Source organism: Entelurus aequoreus, linkage group LG22 (genome assembly GCF_033978785.1).
Source record: "Entelurus aequoreus isolate RoL-2023_Sb linkage group LG22, RoL_Eaeq_v1.1, whole genome shotgun sequence".
NCBI classification, from domain to species: Eukaryota; Metazoa; Chordata; class Actinopteri; order Syngnathiformes; family Syngnathidae; genus Entelurus; species Entelurus aequoreus.
The window spans coordinates 19,075,211-19,098,749 of NC_084752.1; the positions used below are offsets into that span (position 1 = coordinate 19,075,211).

Sequence of the window (23,539 nt, forward strand, 5' to 3'; positions counted from 1 at the left end):
TGTCCTAAAAAAGTATAAATCCAAAGAATAAATAAGACAAACATCAAGTCCATCTACATAAGTTGTATTGTAAAAAGGAAAAAAAAATCTTGGCCAGCAGCACTTTCCCCATTCATCGAGATTAACATTTTACATTTGGCATAAAAATACCAAAACCCAATATAGCTTTGTATTTTTAGCACCAGCGAGTCTGCTTACTATTATACGGTACATTTTTAAGTTAAGTTAAGTTAAAGTACCCATGATTATCACACACACACTATGTGTGGCAAAATTATTCTCTGCATTTGACCCATCAGCCTTGATCACCCCCTGGGAGGTGAAGGGAGAAGTGAGCAGCAGTGGTGTCCGCGCCCGGGAATACTTTTTGTTGATTCAACCCCCAATTCCAACCCTTGATGCTGAGTGCCAAGCAGGGAGGTAATGGGTCCCATTTGTATAGTCTACTTTATACCTGCATTATCCTTTCCATCCTTACACTTTCCATCCTTTGTACCTGAGCTACTGTGTGGAACAATTTCCCTTGTGGATCAATAACGTTTGTCTAAGTCTATGTCTAAGTCTATTAGTCGGCTTTTTTATAATTGTGTCAAAAACAATTAGTTAACTTATGTGATTAATCATAAAAAAATATTGCATTAATCATGCATATACGCAGATTATTATTATTATTATTATTATTTTTAAATTATTTTTATTATCATCATTATTATTATTATTATTATTATTATTATTATTATTATTATTATTATTATTATTATTATTTTGACCTCCTTTACCTTAAACACATATGAATAATATTAATATCTTAAGGATATATTTTATCCATATGACCTTCATTTGATAAAATATTGACTGTTAATTTTATTTATAAATTCCATCCATCCCTTTTCTACCGCTTGTCCCTTTCGGGCTCGCGGGGGGTGCTGAAGCCTATCTCAGTATTTATTTATAAATTGTATTTTATTTTACTTTGAGTATGTATTCTGTATTTATATACTAAATATATTATGTTATAATATGTATCATAATATATACTAAATGAATGTTGTTAAATAAGGTCATATTGTATTCTTTTGTTGATAAATAATCAGATTGTTATATCTGAGTGATGGAGCAGGAAATTATAAGTTTTTGCTTCTTCCTGCTCCTTTTCAGACACACACCAAGTTATTTTATATGTTTTGTTTTACCTATTAAAATTGTATAGATATCAAGTATTGTTAGTTTGTTGTCATCGAAATGAAGGATAAAGTAAGCTTTACATGAAAAGCGTTGCTATACGGTCAATGCATTTGTGCGAAGTTTAGTGAGGAGACTCCAACTGGAAAATTTCCCTTCAAAATAAACCCTGACGGGACTTTAGATAAAACTGTTAACACATTTTGAGAAATGTATTATAGTGTATTCAAGTAAACACTCGAAAATAATACAATAAATAACGTTGCATCTGTGTCAAAATATTGGGCTATTTTAAATTAATTTTAAATGATGCAAGGTAGTAATAACCTGCATTAAGCATGCATGAATAAAATCAAAGGTGTGATATATGACTTAAAAAAGAAACATAATTTGGCAGCACTTATTTTTAGACTAAGCCACTGCAGGCTATTTAGAAAATTAGCCCCATGAGGGCACACTTTGGACACCCCATGGACTAGATCTGCTGTTTACGCAATTAAACACCACTATAGTGCAACCAAAATATTAGAAACACTTCTTGGCATGCTGGTCTACGTCACTTCAACTAAACACGTTGTTAAAATACTTCAATTAATCGAAACTGATTATGCATTATGGGGTAAAATTTTAAAGCTTTTGCATTGGATCTCATTAGATTCAAATGGTGGCCCTGGGGGCCAAATCCATCCGGGGAATTAAACAAGACCGGCCTCTCGAGTTCAGTTCAAAACTTGGGAGAGACTTTAACATTTTTGCAGCAAATCGAATATAATAATAAAAAATAAAAACAAAAACATATGCACTAAAGGGAACTTGGACACGTAAGTAAATACATTCCTTGCATTGACACTTTAACCTCCTAAAAGCCAGCATCCACTGCAGCATGGGCCACTTTTATCTGAAATGTGTAACTCACAAAATGCATGTCCACTATGTAATGCTGGTTCTCAAAAAAGGAATAATAGTAAAAAGATGTGTCCCCTATAGAACTATTTAGTTGAATATTCCTGCAGAGGGGAAAAACAACGGTGTACCTAATTGTGTGGCCGGTGAGTGCATTTATTGGCATACATTTGGGAAATAAACCTTGTTTATTTAGGTTTATAGAATAATGCATTGGATTTAAAATAATTTAAAAAAAAAATCCAAATGGCAAAAATGATTGTTTTGAACAAAAAAAAAGATAATTTTGTTGTAATTTATTGAATAGACGCTACATGGTACTGTGAAATTTAGACCTTTTTAAAAACAATTTAACCTACATAAATACTGCAGGCACTTTCAAATAAAGACATTATAACAGCATTGATTTTTTTTTTCTTTTAAGTTTTAACATTTTGCACATTTTTAATGTCAAAAATGATAAACGCTTAAGATATCTGTTTTGTTAGGGTTGTGCCCTTTTTTCTCCTCGTCACAGGTCAGTGATCATGAACAGCAGAAATAGTGAGTCAATTTTATTTATTTATTGTGTCAACAAATGAGAAAATGTAAAATGTGTGTTGTTGGGTTTTTTTTGTATATAAAAGTTTGTAGACAAAATAGGTGCATTCAAACAGTACAGCGTATAATTGCGCTAATATACACTACTAAATGTGCTGAGAGTGGAAATTAAATGATAATATACAAATATATACATGTATGGATCTTCACTTTTGCATAATTCCTATTTAGATCCGCACTTTTGAGTGTTCTGCGTGGTGATGCCTTCACACCAAACCGCTCATCTGGGATCTCATGATGTTCATGGAGTGCGCCAACGAGGACAGGGGATACATGCTGCAGGTGTTGAACAGCGCGGTATCGGCCCTACTAGTTCCGTCGTGGTACAAAATGGGGACCCTGACCACCCGCTGGCTCGGGTTCGGAATATGCACCACCTCCAGGTCCGCCGCCAGCTGCCGTTTCCATTTGTTCCTGCGGTTCTGGAACCAGATCTTGACCTGGGTCTCCGTCAGGTGCAGGGACGCGGCCAGCCCCGCCCTCTCCGAGCTGCTCAGGTAGCGTTTGACGTCGAAGGTGGACTCCAGCTGGAACACCTGGCTGCGGCTGAAGACAGTCCGGGTCTTCTTCTTGCGGCCGTGGCTCTGCGCAACGGGCGCGTCGCGGTTGCGCGCGGCGAAGCCACTCGGAGCCTCGTCCGCCTCCTCGATCAGGTCGTCTGTTATCGGCTCCGATACGGCTGGAGAGCTTCGGTCGCTGGTCGATGCCGAGCAGCAGTTGTCCTCAGACCTCGCGTTGTCATTTGGACCTAATAGGACACCAAAATGCGCGGATTTGGAGCATTTGCGCGTTCTCTTTTTTTTTGTTGCTTTAATTAGGAAACGTGCAATTGTTTTTGAGTGCACAAAAACACCAATACGCAAAATACGGGTACTTACCGGGGGTTAAAGCGGCGCACCAGCGCACCGAGCCGGAGCCACCGGGTGCAGGCGCGCACAAGACGCCGCGAACCGCTCCCGAGACCCGGCTGCGCAGCGCTGCATGCCCTCGGCTGTTTCCGCTCGCAAAATCCCCTCCATGAGTCCCCGGGGCGAGTAGATTCTCGATGAAAAACGACGACGACGACGCCCTCGGGGGAGTCCGGTTATCCGTCAGCTTCTCCTGCATATTTTGTTTTTTTTTTGTTTTTTTTCTCTCTCATCCGAACCATGCGGTAAAGCTTGCAAAAATGCCGGCATTCGCATGAAGCATCGCTGCCTTTTTTTGGCGCTGGGGGAGAAAACAAAAAGAAAGAGTGCAGGCAGCTAGGGAGGAAAGCAGTGGTACAGTCAAACGTCCAGTCACCAACTAACGAGCACCGGAGGCCATCCGGTGATTGGACGAGCACAATAGCAAATGGTCTTTTTTTTTTTTTTTTTTTTTTTTTTTTTTTTTTTTTTTTACCAGGAGAAGGCGAAATGGTGTCTTACTGCTCCCGGGACTGTCGCTGCTACTGTACGGGCCCGCGGGCTCTGTTAGCGCTCTTTATTTGGGTCAATTAGAGTGCAGAGCCAAAAATGAAGATAGCAGCCCCAGCAGGTCGAGACCCCTGGTGTGACTATATGGGATGTTTTAGCAGACGTTGCAGCATGGAACATGTCATGTGTGCCACATCAGCCCAGGCTAGGGGTCCGCAAACCCACAAATACGTTGAAAGAGCCATATTGGATCAAAAATACAAAAAAACAAATCTGGCTGGAGCCACAAAAAATACAAAAATGTATATATGTAACAGGGTTAATTATGTCTTGTAAATAATGTATTTTATAATGCTTTATTATTGTTATAATTACACAAAATGTGTAAGTTACATGTAAATACCTGGATATTGTTCAATGTTTTGTCAATGTGGAACCATTGTCTCGTTGTCCCTCCTACTGCAATAATTACTGTGACACCTGTCTTTTTATATGCGTTGGACACGCCTTCCAACTTCCCTTTTGTCCACGATAACGGGAGAGGTAGGCGTGCATGCGACGACAGAAACATTGTCATGTTAAGAATTTAAGTTCACTATCTCTTTCTGTATTATATTTGTGTAGGGACTTGACGATGGAAACAAAGTTATTGACGACAATTGTATGTTCTGTATTGTCAGGTATGTTTATTTCACTGTTGTACTGCCTTTTGTCCACGATAACGGGAGAGGGACTTGACGATGGAAACAAAGTTATTGACGACAATTGTATGTTCTGTATTGTCAGTAAAGTGCAGCTGAGCAATCCATGGTGTCGGTCGTGTTCCATTAAAGACACACAACGCAGAGGAAAAGACCACCGGTTACATATAAGTCTTATAATGAAGACAACACATGACATGCATGTCTATATTAGCTGTAATAGCCTACTATCAAAATGTGTCACAGATCTCTGTTGACAGAAATGTTGAAATGTAATATTTATTCTACACATTTTTACAACATTACAAACTAGGGATGTCCGATAATGGCTTTTTTCCGATATATATAATATTCCGATTCTGTCCAACTCTTTAATTACCGATACCGATATCAACCGATACCTACACTACCGTTCAAAAGTTTGGGGTCACATTGAAATGTCCTTATTTTTGAAGGAAAAGCACTGTACTTTTCAATGAAGATAACTTTAAACTAGTCTTAACTTTAAAGAAATACACTCTATACATTGCTAATGTGGTAAATGACTATTCTAGCCGCAAATGTCTGGTTTTTGGTGCAATATCTATATAGGTGTATAGAGGCCCATTTCCAGCCACTATCACTCCAGTGTTCTAATGGTACAATGTGTTTGCTCATTGGCTCAGAAGGCTAATTGATGATTAGAAAACCCTTGTGCAATCATGTTCACACATCTGAAAACAGTTTAGCTCGTTACAGAAGCTACAAAACTGACCTTCCTTTGAGCAGATTGAGTTTCTGGAGCATCACATTTGTGGGGTCAATTAAACGCTCAAAATGGCCAGAAAAAGAGAACTTTCATCTGAAACTCGACAGTCTATTCTTGTTCTTAGAAATGAAGGCTATTCCACAAAATTGTTTGGTTGACCCCACACTTTTGAACGGTAGTGTATATATACAGTCGTGGAATTAACACATTATTATGCCTAATTTGGACAACCAGGTATGGTGAAGATAAGGTCGTTTTAAAAAAAAAATAAAAATAAAATAAGATACATTAATTAAAAACATTTTCTTGAATAAAAAAGAAAGTAAAACAATATAAAAACAGTTACATAGAAACTAGTAATTAATGAAAATTAGTAAAATTAACTGTTAAAGGTTAGTACTATTAGTGGACCAGCAGCACGCACAATCATGTGTGCTTACAGACTGTATCCCTTGCAGACTGTATTGATCTTTATTGATATATAATGTAAGAACCAGAATATTAATAACAGAAAGAAACAACCCTTTTGTGTGAATGAGTGTGAATGGGTGTAAATGGGGGAGGGAGGTTTTTTGGGTTGGTGCACTAATTGTAAGTGTATCTTGTTTTTTTTTATGTTGATTTAATACAAAAAATAAAAAAAACAAAAAAAGAACAATACGATAATAAAAAAACCGATACCGATAATTTCCGATATTACATTTTAAAGCATTTATCTCTATTAGAAACCATTACTAAATCAGAGGCCATCGGTATAGATGTGTGTGTCCAAGTTAAAGGAAACGACAGGCTGTCTTCTTTTAATAGATTTATTCAAGATTCAAGATTCAAGATTGTTTATTGTCATATGCACAGTTAAACAGACAGTTTGCCGTACAATGAAAATCTTACTTTGCTAGTCCGCCCCTCAACAAGTCACACGGTACTTATTACAATCTTTGGAAAGCCAGGTAATGTTTGGTGTGGTCTGGAACAACATGGCACCCAAACAAGTATCTGAAATGCAGCCAATATTACATACAGATAATGTGTCATGAGACATGCACAACTAAGTTATATACAAAGAGGATACAAGTAAAGGAAATTAAATGAGCTCAAATATTATACTCAATATTTTTTTTATCATATAGTATATGTATTGTCTGCTTTTTTTATTTTTCTCTCTCTTTCTTTTCTTTTTCTTTTAAATTGTAATTTCACAGTTTTTTTTACATCATGGCCAGGGGACTACAGATGAAAACTAGCCTTCTGGCTAATTGTGGCTTGTTTAACCATGTGTAGTCATGTGTTTTTATGAAATAGCATTGTCCCCATTGAAATAAACTTATCTAATCTAATCTAAAATATACCTACAAATGAGGCATATACATGCAATATGTGCATACAGCTAGCCTAAATAGCATGTTAGCATTGATTAGCTTGCAGTCATGCAGTGACCAAATATGCCTGCTTACTCCAGCAAGTCGATAACATCAACAAAGGGCACTTTTGTGCATTCACGCACAGCATAAAACATTTGGTGGACAAAATGAGACAAAGAAGGAGTGGAAGATTTTACATGTAAACAAACTGGTTCGTCATAGTCAACACTATGGTGAGTTCAAACACTGCCGAAATTAGTAGGACAAAACAATGTTCACCAAATACTCTCATCAGTGAAGCATACACACAAACATATTAAACAGTGGGCTTTCTAACAATTGGGAAGGTTTGTGTTATGTTTTTCTATTATTTTGTCAAAATTATTCAGGACAAGTGGTAGAAAATGAATTATTAATCTGTTTGTTCATTTACTGTACCAAATATTATTAATTAGTATCGCGGTACTATACTAATACCGGTATACCGTACGACCCTAAAGCAGATACAATAATACATCATAGTCATGCATGTTCTCATTTTTCTTTACATGTCTAAAAGGAAGTACAAAGAAGCAAAGCTTATTTAACCCTACCATTTTTCCAATTGATTGCAATTATTAACACATTTGTTCACGTCTTGTTCTCTTATTGTAACGCAATTTACATCAATGCATTCTAAATACAACAGTTCTCTAGTTAAGTCCGGTAGATCACATTTTCAAAATCAAAATATTTTTTCCTTGTACCTGTACTTTGTAACACTTGTAGTTTGAACAGTTTATTAAACTTGATCATGTCCGTACATTATTGGACTTCTTTGCTTAGCCCATTAAATGCAACCCTGAAGGGAATAAGCGGTAAAAAATGGATGGATGGATACCTAAAGGTTTTAAGTGTTGTACGAGCATAACAATGCTCTAAATTACATTTTCATCTAAGGTAGCGGTGTCAAACGTAAGGTTCGCAGGGCGGATCAGGCCCGCGAACAGGTTTTATCCGTCCCGCGGAAAGATTTTGCTAAGTACAAAAATTAGTCAGAATTTTTGAATGAAAAAAACTGCTGTTCTAAATGTGTCCACTAGATGTCGCAATAGCAATTCTTTGTATCTTTGTAGATGATGCTACATGCGTTAAAAAAATAAACCACGTGATGTTAGTACATCAGTCAAGGAAAATAAGCCAACTACATAAATAACATACTGTAATTTGATTTTGATATTATTTTTTTATCTTGATAGATTGAAAATTAACACCAATGAGTTGACTGATGAACATGATCACATAATTCATTCAGAAAGTATAAATCACAACAAATAAAGATATAATACTATCAAACGCGGGTAAGGTTGCATTTCATGATTTGAATTTGAGTCTACAGCCATGTTTGTTGCCTTGTTGTTGTTGCAGGCGTCGTTTACGAGTATGCATGTTTTTCCCCGTCTTTACCTAAATATAAATACAGATATCAACGTACTAAAAGCTTAATTTATGATTGTTGCGTTTGGTAAAAACGTAACTTTTAGATTTTGCTCACCTTTGATTTATCTTACTTAGACTCGCGGCAGAAAAAATTAATTTTAGGAACTTTGAAACAAGATAAAATAAAAATTATGTCAACAGAAATACTAAACGTTAAAAGTATATCAAACAAACCTTTAACAAAGCGATCACTGCAAACTTGTGCTTTCTTCGACTTTGCGTCCTTGGACTGGAGTGTGTGCCACTTTTTTTGCTGTCTTTCGTAAAATCTTACACTCTTCCGCCATCCTTGATTACTTCTTAAAGAAAAACTTAAAAGTTTATCTTTTTCACGATTTGAATGGCTCGTACAGACGAAAACAATGCAAGCATAGGGCATTTTTTTGTCGAGAAAGGCTAAATAGCGCCTATTGTTCCCATTGAAAAAAGACGCTTTTGACCACCATGCATATTTAATGAGCCGAACGTGATGTCATTTAAATACAAACAATCATAGCTTTTTTTGTGTGTTTCCTAATACTCTGAAGCGGAAAACAGCGTTAATAATGTCCAATTCAGTACGTCCACCTTGCTGTGCTGTCACAATATAGCCAGACTGAAAAACCCAGTGAACAGAGGTATCCAAAACTAGGGCAACATGCATGAACCTTAGGATTTGACACTTTGGTATTATTTAACATGAGTATCCAACGTTGTAACAATATTTAATAAGTCAGAAAAGACAAAATTCCTCATCGGTTCACTTTGGCATATAACAATCCGGATGGTTCTTTTCCTCTTTGTTCCGGACGACACCATGTCCACAGTTTCCAAAAACAATTTGAAATGTGGACTCGTCAGACTACAGAACACTTTTACATTTGCATCAGTCCATCTTAGATGAGCTCCGGCCCAGCGAAGTTGGCGGCGTTTCTGGGTGTTGTTGATAAATGGCGTTCGCTTTGCAAAGTAGAGTTTTAACTTTCACTTACAGATGTGGTGACGAACTGTAATAATAATAATAATAGTAATGATGGATTAGATTTTATATCACGCTTTTCTATTATTAGATACTCAAAGCGCTCACAGAGAAGTAGGAACCCATCATTCATTCACACCTGGTGGTGGTAAGCTACATTTGTAGCCACAGCTGCCCTGGGGTTGACTGACGGAAGCGAGGCTGCCAGTTTGCGCCTACGGCCCCTCCGACCACCGCCTATCATTCATTCATCATTCATTCACCAGTGTGAGCGGCACCGGGGGCAAGGGTGAAGTGTCCTGCCCAAGGACACAACGGCAGCGATTTGGATGTCAAGAGGCGGGGAGCGAACCTGCAACCCTCAGGTTTCTGGCACGGCCACTCTACCCACTACTGTCAGTAACTACAGTTACTGACAGTGGTTTTCTGAAGTGTTCCTGAGCCCATGTGGTGATATCCTTTACACACTGATGTCACTTTTTGAGGCAGTACCGCCTGAGGGATCGAAGGTGCGTAATATCATCGCTTACGTGCAGTGACTTCTCCAGATTCTCTGAAACTTTTGATGATATTACGGGCCGTAGATGGTGAAATCCCTAAATTCCTTGCAATAGCTGGTTGAGAAATGTTGTTCTTAAACTGTTGGACAGTTTGCTCATGCATTTGTTCACAAAGTGGTGACCCTCGCCCCATCCTTGTTTGTGAATGACTGAGCATTTCAAGAATTGTTAAAGTTTCAGATGGTTAAAAAAGTGCACTTTATCAAATGCCTCACTTGCACGTTATGGAATTCAATGAAGCTGATGAGTGGACATGTGACCACTGGACATGACTATTTACAGATTGCGAGTGAAATCAATGTATCAAGAGTAGACTTCATCGGATACTGTAAACGTTTCGCCATATTTGATCATCTGTAAGAGTGAAATAAGTGCTGACGGGCGTCTTTACCCTTTTGGTGCAAATGGCAAGACATTTGAGCTTTTTATTTCCCTCAATGGAGTCAGCGGCTGTGACCTTTAACTTCACTCTCTTTCCCCGCCCCCCTCCGTCCCTCAGGTTAGACTTACCCTTTGACAGAGGATCAGCGGTAATGTTGCTCTTCATACCAACACATCGGTAACGCGAGCCCCTGCACTGAGTCTTGCACCTGCCTTGTCCTCGGTTAGGAGACCTAAAGCGTCCTTTTATGTATTATGCGGCATTTGGAACTACTCCTGGTTATTTGGAGACTGCACTAAACGTGGGAGAGAATTAGTGTTGTCCCGATACCAATATTTTGGTACCAGTACCAAAATGTATTTTGATACTTTTCGAAATAAAGGGGACCACAAAACATTTCATAATCGGCTATATTCTAACAAAAAATCTTAGGGTACATTAAATATATGTTTATTATTGCAAGTTTGTCCTTAAATAAAATAATGAACATACTGGACAACTTGTCTTTTAGTAGTAAGTAAGCAAAAACACAAACTCCTAATTTAGCTGCTGACATATGCAGTAACATATTGTATCATTTATCATTCTATTATTTTGTCAAAATTATTAAGGACAAGTGGTAAAAAAATGAATTATTAATCTACTTGTTCATTTACTGTTAACATCTGCTTACTTTCTCTTTTAACATGTTCTGTCTACATTTCTTTTAAAATGTAAAAATCACTTATTTTTCTGTTGTTTGGATGCTTTCCATTAGTTTTGACTGATACCAAGTCGTTACAGGATCATACATTGGTCATATTCAAAGTCCTCATGTGTCCAGGGACATATTTCCTGAGTTTATAAACATAATATACATTTAAAAAAACCGAAAGAAGATTTTGTGATGTTAAAAAAATATCGATGTAATCATAGCAGTATCGACCAGATACGCTCCTGTACTTGGTATCATTACAGTGGATGTCAGGCGTTGATCCACCAATGGCGTTTGTTTACATTTTGACGCCGGTGAGCTACGGTGTGTAGTGAAGCATGTTTAGCTATTCCTTGTCCTGCCGGGATGATACTTGTAAGAAACTTACTTTATTTGTCGCCATGGAGGTGAGGATTAGTGATTTAGAAGTAGCTAAAACACTTCCGACGGTGGATGGACGTTAGCCGCTAGCTAGCTAGCCATATCTTAAAGCACCTATTTCTTAAGGCGTTTCAGTGTTATAACTTCACCTTTATTTTTATTTTTTAAGCCAAAATGAGTTCGTTCTCCCTTTTCTGTCTACGCACTGTGTCTGCTTGTAAGTACTCTGTGATTGTGCGCTGCCAAACATGCTCGTCTGCTTGTAAAAACCAACAATGACACCACCGAATATGACTCATTAGTATCGCGGTACTATACCAATACTGGTATACCGTACAACCCTAGAGATAATACATCCAAACATTATTTCGCAGGGGCCTGTTTTTCTGTTGTGTGCACGTGTTCAAATCCCACATTAGATCAGTCCTCTCTGTGTGTACATTAGGCCGTCTGTGATGTTTCTCCCTGCAAAGAGGGGCCCCCACAAACCCAAAGGCCCCTCTCGCTTTGCTCCACCCGTCCCCGCTCTCTCTCCCCCTCGTCTGATCCTCATCCAGAGTGGCGTGCCCTTTGCTTTTCATGGCCCGCTGGTCCGCTCCCTAGCCGCGACCCCTCCATGCTGCTGCAAGCTGGCGACATCAGCTCACAACCGCGCTCCATGTTTCATCACACCACATCATATCAACAGCATGTGCTCCGGGAGACCAACGGATGAAATTGAGCGTGTTTTCTCTTTTTGCGGCGGGCCGGTCCTTCGCCAGCCCCCTGGTGCCGCCAGGCCAGTAAACACAGCCCAGCACTACCGATGATGATACGGCAGATTACGTTGCAACGCGTTGACAGCAAAACGCCTGAAACTTGCATCTTTTTGAGGAAATCTTACGCCAAAGCATTTCCATTCGTTCCTCTTCTGGGGCGCATACACCGTATTGCCAAAAGTATTTGGCCACCCATCCAAATGATGAGAATCAGGTGCCCTAATCACCTGGCCCGGTGTATAAAATCAAGCACTTGGGCATGGAGACTGTTTGTGAAAGAATGGGCCGCTCTCAGTGATTTCCAGCGTGGAACTGTCATAGGATGCTACATGTGCAACAAATCCAGTCGTGAAATTTCCTCGCTCTTAAATATTCCAAAGTCAACTTTATTATAAGAAAAGTGAAGAGTTTGGGAACAACAGCAACTCAGCCACCAAGTGGTAGGCCACGTAAACTGAAAGAGAGGAGTCAGCGGATGCTGAAGCGCATAGTGCAAAGACTTTCTGCACAGTCAGTTGCTACAGAGCTCCAAACTTCATGTGACCTTCCAATTAGCCCACGTACAGTACGCAGAGAGCTTCATGGAATGGGTTTCCATGGCCGAGCAGCTGCATCTAAGCCAGTGGTTATTAACCTTGTTGGAGGTACCGAACCCCACCAGTTTCATATGCGCATTCACCGAACCCTTCTTTAGTGAAAAATAAAATGTTTTTTTAATTTCAAATTCAAGAAAAAGTCATATGTTTTTTTACTGGTGCACAAAATGAACATCACCTTGTTCAAAGAACAAAACCAACACAGTGCATGAACTCACAGCAAATTACACACCTTACACACATTACCATGAATTGATTAACGTGGACCCCGACTTAAACAAGTTGAAAAATGTTTTCGGGTGTTACCATTTAGTGGTCAATTGTACGGAATATGTACTGTACTGTGTAAACTGTACTGTTTCATATAATGTATTCTCTTCCTTTGCAATCTGCTAGTAAAAGTTTAAATCGATCAATCAAACAACCTGCAAATCAGATGGAAAATTAGGGGGAACATTGTTGGGTCCATAATACGCTGATAAGGAGAAGTTTTTATTTACACGATAAGTCGGATGTGTCTTTACCTCCGTGGCGGAGGCTCCGTTGAACCCCTGAGGCCGACTCACCGAACCCCTAGGGTTCGATCGAACCCAGGTTAAGAACCACTGATCTAAGCCATACATCACCAAGTCCAATGCAAAGCGTGGGATGCAGTGGTGTAAAGCACGTCGCCACTGGACTCTAGAGCAGTGGCGACGCCTTCTCTGGACTGATGAATCACGCTTTTCCATCTGGCAATCTGATGGACGAGTCTGGGTTTGGAGGTTGCCAGGAGAACGCTACATTTCGGACTGCATTGTGCCGAGTGTGAAATTTTGTGGGGGAGGAATTATGGTGTGGGGTTGTTTTTCAGGAGTTGGGCTTGGCCCCTTAGTTCCAGTGAAAGGAACTTTGAATGCTCCAGGACACCAAAACATTTTGGACAATTCCATGGGATGGCACTTCAAGTTCATATGTGAGTAAAGGCAGGTGACCAAATACTTTTGGCAATTTAGTGCATCTCCTTTACTTACAGGTCTAATTACTCTTTTATACCAGCCCTTAGTCGATCAAGTGTGATTGTAATGGCTCTCTGCTCTGCTGCTCTTTGACTCATGTAGTCAATGAAAGTGGAGACAGTTTGACCCACTTAATTTCACTTGAGGCAGTGAGACACGCCCGGCACACAGACAAGACAGCATGCGTCTCCTCATGAAGAAACCTTCCTTCGGTGACTTAAGAAGCGAGCGTGAATGGGGTCATGAAAATGATCAAGCTGAATTCATATTCCGCTCCGAACCATTGCCACCATTTAAACTGAGTTGTCACAACATGACCTTGTGGGCGAGTTAAGGCGCCATAGAAAAGACTCCAAACTGTTCTCACAGAAAGTTTATACTAGGGTTGTACGGTAGTATAGTACCGCCAAACTAATGAATCATATTCGGTACTATACCGCCACTGAAAAGTACTATTCTTTCTTTTAAGTTGGGCACACACAGTTTTAATCCAGTAATTTCCAGGAGTGATCCCACCCTCTGAGACACTTACTTAATGTGTTGCCTTCATTATAACTCTTACATAAGGCGTTTAACTTTTTGCGGCTCCAGACAGATTCGTTTTTTGTATTTTTGGTCCAATATAGCTCTTTCAACATGTTGGGTTGCCGACCCCTGAGTTAGAGCATAACAACATGTTTTACACCCTTCTAAATCAGTGGTTCTTAACCTGGGTTCAATCGAACCCTAGAGGTTCGGTGAGTCGGGCTCAGGGGTTCGGCGGAGGTCAAGACACACCCGACTCATCGTGTAAATAAAAACTTCTCCCTATCGGAGTATTACAGATATGGCAACAGCAGAAGTCACACTGGTGTGTAATTTGTTGTGAGTTTATGCACTGTGTTGGTTTTGTTCTTTGAACAAGGTGATGTTCATGCACGGTTCATTTTGTGCACCAGTAATAAAACATGGTAACACTTTAGTATGGGGAACATATTCACCATTAATTAGTTGCTTATTAACATGCAAATTAGATTTGAAACTGGTGGGGTTTGGTACCTCCAACAAGGTTAAGAACCACTGTTCTAAATACATTTTTTAACACATGAGAAGACAAGAAATAACATGCTTAAAGGCCTACTGAAACCCACTACTACCGACCACGCAGTCTGATAGTTTATATATCAATGATGAAATCTTAACATTGCAACACATGCCAATACGGCCGGGTTAGATTAGTAAAGTGCAATTTTAAATTTTCCGCGAAATATCCTGCTGAAAACGTCTCGGTATGATGACGTTTGCGCGTGACGTCACGGATTGTAGCGGACATTTTGGTACAGCATTGTGGAAAGCTATTAAGTCGTCTGTTTTCATCGCAAAAATTCCATAGTATTCTGGACATCTACGTTGGTGTATCTTTTGCAATTTGTTTAATGAACAATGAAGACTGCAAAGAAGAAAGCTGTAGGTGGGAAGCGGTGTATTATCGACATTACCGTAAAATATCAAATAATATTAATTAGCTCATTCACGTAAGAGACTAGACGTATAAGATTTCATCGAATTTAGCGATTTGGAGTGACAGACTGTTTGGTAAACGTATAGCATGTTCTATATGTTATAGTTATTTGAATGACTCTTACCATAATATGTTACGTTAACATACCAGGCACGTTCTCAGTTGGTTATTTATGCGTCATATAACGTACACTTATTCAGCCTGTTGTTCACTATTCTTTATTCATTTTAAATTGCCTTTCAAATGTCTATTCTTGTTGTTGGGTTTTATCAAATAAATTTCCCCCAAAAATGCGACTTATACTGCAGTGCGACTTATATATGTTTTTTTCCTTCTTTATTATGCATTTTCGGCCGGTGCGACTTATACACTGGAGCGATTTATACTCCGAAAAATACGGTAATTTCCCCTCATTAGCATTGAGGTATTGCGTGGCAGAACGATCGCTACGGATCGACTATGACCAGTCCAAAATAGTATTAGTATTATTATTCGTATTAAGAGCGTAAAGGTGATTAGTATAATCATACTACTATTAGTATGCCCTATTCAAAATACTGCTAATAATATATGTTGTATATGAACGAAACACATTTTTAATGAAGCAGGTACCCTTCGGTTTGAAATGGTACACACATGTACTTTATGTGTGCACCGTCTGGTAGTATAAAGATATACTTATGGCTTCTTGAAGACCAATGTTGTGCTACTTTGGAGAGAACATTCTTAAGAAATGTACCGATAGGTACAGACATTTACTTGTCTTGTACCTCTATATGAGGGCGTGTTCCTTGTTATGTAACACGGAAGATGCCCCACATCAGTTCACAGCTGGCAGCCAGAGGAGAACAATAGCGCTGTGTCCTCATTAAAATCCATTTGGACACTCATGTTTTCATTCAGTAATGTTTATTATTATTATTCCTTTAGACTTTAAGTTTGTCTCATTTGGTGCCAAGTCAATTACTGAAGTAAAGTGCACGGCTCAGCTCTATGTTCAAGTTAATCTGTTTTGATACATGGTTAAACTGTTTCATGAATATGTCTCTTTTGAAATAATATTAGTATTTGTATCACTCTGGATATGTATTTCAATGTAATTTTTAATTTGGACAAAATATTGCTATTGTGTAGAGTAAATGACACCTTAGTGAGTGCATGGCACACACACTAGCACTTGTGAAGAACATAATGTCATGGGTGTCTTGAGTTTCCAATCATTTCTACAACTCTTATTTTTTTGTGATAGAGTGATTGGAGCACATACTTGTTGGTCACAAAAAACATTCATGAATTTTGGTTCTTTTATAAATGTATTATGGGTCTACTGAAAATGTGACCAAATCTGCTTGGTCAAACGTATGCATAGAGCAATGTTAATATTTGGCAAGTTTCACTGCAATAAGGTGCTTTTGGTAGCCATCCTCAAGCTTCTGGCAAGTTTCTGGTTGAATTTTTGACCACTCCTCTTGACAAAATTGGTGCAGTTCAGCTAAATTTGTTGGTTTTCTGATATGGACTTATTTCTTCAGCATTGGACTTTGGGAAGGCCATTCTAAAACCTTAATTCTAGCCTGATTTAGCCATTCCTTTACCACTTTTGACGTGTGTTTGGGGTCATTGTCCTGTTGGAACACCCAACTGTGCCCAAGACCCAACCTCTGGGCTGATGATTTTAGGTTGTCCTGAAGAATTTGGAGGTAAGTATGGAATGGATTAAGCAAAGAAATTAAACATTGTACTAAATTGATCCGATACAAGAAACTCATCAAACTTAAAGTGTTTACAAAGTACAAAAAAGAAGAACCTTGATAAACATTATGAATTCATTCCATCCATCCATTCAGTTTCTAGATCATCTTATTCATCTCACCATATGAAATAACATTTACTTCACTAAATGTTATTTATTTTTAATGTTATTACTTATAGGGTATACTGTGAATAAATAGAGAACAGGAAGTGAAGAAAAGTGTTAAGTAAAGGAAAAGGGGTAGGATTAAATAAGCTCTGCTTCTTCCTACTCCTTTTTGAACATGTTGAATAGAGACACTGGAAATTGTGATGTATCACGTTGTATGCATGCATGTTCCAAATAAACACACTCAAACCTTAAAATAAGGGACAGAGCACATAAAATGACATGGCGGATTACATAAAATGATGTAACAGACTAAATAAAATGATATTGCGGGCCATGTTAAATGACATGACTGTCCACATAAAATGAAGTTTTAATGGCATGCAGAGAAAAATTGAAAGAAATGGTGAACCACATACAATAACTTGGTGGACTACATAACATCACGTGACAGACTACTTAAAATAAAGTGATGGGCCACATTAAAAGACATGACAAACCACATAACATAATGTTTTAATGACATGGCGGGCCACCTTACATGAAGGGGGGGGGCACATAAAATGGCCTGTCGCACTCCATTAAATGATGTGACGGACTACATTGTCACGTGGGGGGGTCGCAGCTGGCTGCGGGGTTGTTCTTCCCATGCAAAAAACGGCTCCGGACGACAGCGTGAAGGTGAGCTTGGATTTATTCAACATAAATCACTAAAACTATCACACAGGCAAACAATAAAGCAAAAAGGCAAGCGTGCCTAAAACACATGAAGCTTAATTACTTGGCATGGATGACATGGCGTAATCAAACACTTACTTGACATAAACGCGTGACAAACACAATGCAGGCAGAACGAGTGATGAACAAAGATAGACTTAAATAACAGTGACATGATTGGAACAAACAGGTGCGTGACTCAAAACGTAAAACAGGTGCGTGACATGACAGGTGAAAACTAATGGGTGACCATGGAAACCAAACCAAACAAGGAAGTGAAACCAGGAACTAAGAAAGTGTCCAAAAAAACAAACAGCACATGGCCAAAACAAAAACATGAACAGGCATGACATACATCTAATGATGTGGCGTACCACTTTAAATTACACGGCTGGCCATACAACATGACATTTTAATGACATGGCAGGTCAACTTAAATGAAATGGTGGACCACATAAAATAACATGGCGGAGTACATAAAATGACGTGACAGACTACTTAAAATGAAGTGATGGGCCACTTTGGATGACAAACCACATAACATGATGTTTTAATGACATGGTGGGCCACCTCAAATGAAGGGGAAGACCACATAAAATGGCTTGTTGCACTCCATTAAATGACGTGCCATAAAATGAATAAATTACACGGCTGGCCATACAACATGACGTTTTAATGACATGGCAGGCTAAATGAAATGAAATGGTGGGCCACATAAAATAACAGACATGACATGACAGACTACTTAAAATTATGTGGTGGGCCAAATTAAATGACATGACAAACCACATAACATGATATTTTAATGACATGGCGGGCCACATTAAATGAAGGGGAGGAGACATAATAAAACGGCCTGTCACACTCCATTAAAGGCCTACTGAAAGCCACTACTACCGACCACGCAGTCTGATAGTTTATATATCAATGATGAAATCTTAACCTTGCAACACATGCCAATACGGCCGGGTTAACTTATAAAGTGACATTTTAAATTTCCCGCTAAACTTCCGGTTGAAAACGTCTATCTATGATGACGTATGCGCGTGACATCAATCGTTGAAACGGAAGTATTGGTACCCCGTTGAATCCAATACAAAAAAGCTCTGTTTTCATCTCAAAATTGCACAGTATTCTGGACATCTGTGTTGGTGAATCTTTTGCAATTTGTTTAATGAACAATGAAGACTGCAAAGAAGAAAGTTGTAGGTGGGATCGGTGTATTAGCGGCTGGCTACAGCAACACAACCAGGAGGAATTTGACTTGGATAGCAGACACGCTAGCCGACGCTAGCCGCCGACCGCACGGATGATCGGGCGAAGTCCTTCGTCGCGCCGTCGATCGCTGGAACGCAGGTGAGCACGGGTGTTGATGAGCAGATGAGGGCTGGCTGGCGTAGGTGGAGCGCTAATGTTTTTATCATAGCTCTGTGAGGTCCGGTTGCTAAGTTAGCTTCAATGGCGTCGTTAGCAACAGCATTGTTAAGCTTTGCCAGGCTGAGAATTATTTACCGTGTAGTTACATGTCCATGGTTTAATAGTATTGTTGATCTTCTGTCTATCCTTCCAGTCAGGGATTTACTTATTTTGTTTCTATCTGCATTGGAGCCAGATGCTATCACGTTAGCTCAATAGCTAAAGAGCTTCGCCGATGTATTGTCGTGGAGATAAAAGTCACTGTGAATGTCCATTTCGCGTTCTCGACTCTCATTTTCAAGAGGATATAGTATCCGAGGTGGTTTAAAATACAAATCCGTGATCCACAATAGAAAAAGGAGAGAGTGTGGAATCCAATGAACCCTTGTACCTAAGTTACGGTCAGAGCGAAAAAAGATGCGTCCTGCATTGCACTGTAGTCCTTCACTCTCACTTTCCTCATCCACGAATCTTTCATCCTCGCTCAAATTAATGGGGTAATCGTCGCTTTCTCGGTCCGAATCTCTCTCGCTGCATTGTAAACAATGGGAAAATGTGAGGAGCCCTTCCTCCGGTGACGTCACGCTACTTCCGGTACAGGCAAGGCTTTTTTTTAATCAGCGACCTAAAGTTGCGACCTTTATCGTCGTTGTTCTCTACTAAATCCTTTCAGCAAAAATATGGCAATATCGCAAAATGATCAAGTATGACACATAGAATGGATCTGCTATCCCCGTTTAAATAAAAAAAAAATCATTTCAGTAGGCCTTTAAATGATGTGACGGGCTCCATAAAATTCATAAATTACCCGGCTGGCCATACAACATGACGTTTTAATGACATGGCAGGTCAACTTAAATGAAATGGTGGACCACATAAAATAACGTGACAGACTACTTAAAATGACGTGGTGGGCCACTTTAAATTACATGGCTAGCCATATAAAATTATGTTTTAATTACATGGCAGGCCTACTTAAATGGAATGGCGGACCACATAAAATGAGATGGCGGAATAATTCAAATGACGTGGCGGGGTCACTAAACTACGACTTGCACGTTGTAACGCTGCGCAGTTGATTTTTTTAAGCAATATTAAGATGGAACTGTGAATTGTACAACTTTAGGGGTATTTATAGTGCACATTGGAGCGCAGACATTTTTAAAAGGACCAACTCAGTATTGTGCAGCCTTTGTTTTGGCGTTCTCACTTGGATTCATAGATCACACAAGCACGTATCTTCATGAAAAACAGTCCTGTTTTAATGGAATACACTGCTTTACTTTTAGTACAGTTGCCTATATAAGAACGCACTGACTATATGAGCATTAATCAAAGGTGTTACTGTAACTCAAAGCCAACATCACGTTCACTCATAACTCAAACGGTTGACATTTAGCTTCTTTCCACTTGCTGAAGCCTTAACAAAGCTTGCACTATTTTACTCTCCAGTAGGTAACCAAATCTTGTTTGCGCTGCTTTATCAAGCCAACTGAGCCGGAACGTGCTTGCTCTGGTATGAATAATTCACTGTACATAATAAGTTGATGGCGCAGAGTTTGTTCTCATTGATAGTATTAGCCGAGGTGAGCGTTTCTCAGCCAGACTTTGTGACGCCAGCAGACCGGCATAAAGTGGGCTTTAATTGCCCATAATCTCCGCCGTGCTCTTTCCCCTGAGCAAGTCAACATATAGCCTACAAATGCCAGACCATAGCAGGACAGTTTGAACTCCGCATCAGCACAGGGCCCGCATAGCTGGAATGCTAGGAGGAGATTTTCTAACTTAGAAATCAAAGGACTTAAGAGGGTTTAGGGATTTTTACACCCACTCACACTGTTTTGAGATTTGAAGTCTGCACTTTCATTTTTGGTATTCCACTTTACGCAAAATATTTGTTTTCCTTCTAAGGTCAAACTTGACATCTTTTTTTTTGCTGAAGACAGAGAATAAAGAGCATTGGTTTTCTTTTGCTTATGCATGCTTGTTATGTTGTCACATTTATCTTAATGGTTCCGAACTTTCTATTTTGGCATTATTAATTCCCTACCAAAAGGCAGAGGTGTATTTTAAATAGTATAATAGTGCAGTATTCAATTTGATATTGTTCACAAACATGTTCAGGGGCTTAAAGCTTTTTTCCCCTGCATTTTGACCAGAAAGAATGCGACATACATGTTTTTTTTGTTTGTTTATATATATATATATATATATATATATATATATATATATATATATATATATATATATATATATATATATATATATATATATATATATATATATATATATATATAAGCAAACAAAACAAAAAAAAAACAAAACAAAACAACAAAAAAATAACAAAATAAAATTAAATACAATTAAAAAAAAAATATATATATATATATATATATATATATATATATATATATATATATATATATATATATATATATATATATATATATATATATATAAACAAACAAAACAAAAAAACAAACAAAACAAAAAACAAAAACAAAAAAACAAAAAATATATATATATAAACAAAAGGCAAAACACAACAACACATTTCATGTGGTTCTCCAACTTTTTCCGCCAAATTCCACCTCACAAAACACTCTCCAAGTACCACCATCATGACCAACATTAAAAGTAGTGTATAGTAGGCCTAAATATTCATTAAAAACCAAGGCAGAAGTTTTATTTGACAAGTATACTTAATATTTTTGATCACTGTAACATTACAACGCAGTTTAAACAGTAACACTGTTTGAATATTTATTTAGGCGATTCCAATAGTGCGGGGGTCTGCAACCTGCGGCTCTTTAGTGCCGCCCTAGTGGCTCCCTGGAGCTTTTTTAAAAATGAATAAAAATAGAAAAAGATGAGGGAAAAAATATATTTTTGTTTTAATATGGCTTCTGTAGGAGGACACACATGACACAAACCTTCCTAATTGATATAAATCACACTGTTTATGTTATACATGCTTCACTGCTGAGAGTATTTGGCAAGCATCGTTTTGTCCTACTAATTTCAGCCATCCTTGAACTCATCGTAGTTTGTTTACATGTACTACTTTCTCCGACGCTGCCACAGAAAGACGTGTTTTATGCCACTCCTTCTTTGTCTCATTTTGTCCACCAAACATTTTATGCTGTGCGTGAATGCACAAAGGTGAGCTTTGTTGATTTTATTGATTTGCTGGAGGCTTATCAGGCGTATTTGGTCAATCCATGGCTGCAAAATAATCAATGCTAACATGCTATTTAGGCTAGCTGTATGTACATATTGCATCATTATGCCTCGTTTGTAGGTATATTTGAGTTAATTGAATTTCCTTTACTTTTGTCCTCTGTGTATTTAATTTATAATTGCATGTCTCATGACACATTATCTGTATGTAGTATTGGCTGCATTTCTCATTGTTGTTTGTGTGCCATGTTGTTCCAGACCACAGCAAACGTTACCCAGCTTGCAAAGATTGTAATAAATCCATTAGAAGAAGACAGCCTGCCGTTTCCTTAAACTTGGACACACACATCTATACCTTTGGCCATTCTGAGCCAGTAATTTCCAGAAGTTATCTCATCCTGTGAGAAGCCTCCATTTTACTAATGATTTTACTAATGTTAAAATGTGTAGAATGAAAATTAAAATACATTTCTGTCTGCGAACATTTGCGTCAGCGTTTGATACAGGCTAATATAGACACTTACATCATGTTTTGCCTTCATTATAACACTTATTAAAGGCTTTTATTTTTTTGCGGCTCCAGACAGAATTTGTTTTGTATTTCTGGTCCAATATGGCTCTTTCAACATTTTGGGTTGCCGACCCCTGCACTAGTGGTATACACACGCCACAGCTTGAGAATCAATGATGTAGGCTATTTATCAACCAAACAATCAATACATCAATCAAATTGTATTCATGTAGCACTTCACATGCACAGGTAAGTTGCTACACAAAGTGATTAGTAAAAAAAATAAAAAAATAAAAAAGAAGAAAGAAAACACACACATGCACGCAAAAGTATATATAATTGTATATATTATATAAAAATATAATATAATATAATAGTATAATATATCAGTATATATTATATACTGTATATATAATATATAAATAATACATATATTTTATATTGCTACAATGGTACATTTTTAGTCTACTTAATGCCTGCATTATCCTTTCCAACCTTACCCTTTCCATCCTTTGAAACTGAGCTACTGTGTGGAACAATTCCCCTTGTGGATCAATAAAGTTTGTCTAAGTCTAAAAGGACACAGCGGTAATGCCATGTCATCTTTAAAATAGCATATTCTAAAATATATGTAAAAATAGAATATAATTTCATA

The 23,539-nt window shown here is 38.3% G+C and overlaps 1 protein-coding gene across 1 annotated transcript; it reads right to left on the bottom strand.

Annotated features, from left to right (window-relative positions):
• Positions 1-2,633: 2,633 nt before the first annotated feature.
• On the bottom strand, positions 2,634-4,025 carry hmx1 (H6 family homeobox 1). Its single transcript, XM_062032448.1, has 2 exons — positions 3,564-4,025; positions 2,634-3,433 (listed from the first exon to the last, which is right to left on the bottom strand). Exons 1-2 carry the CDS (start codon positions 3,790-3,792, stop codon positions 2,892-2,894), a joined length of 771 nt encoding a protein of 256 aa, XP_061888432.1. The 5' UTR covers positions 3,793-4,025; the 3' UTR covers positions 2,634-2,891.
• Positions 4,026-23,539: the final 19,514 nt, after the last annotated feature.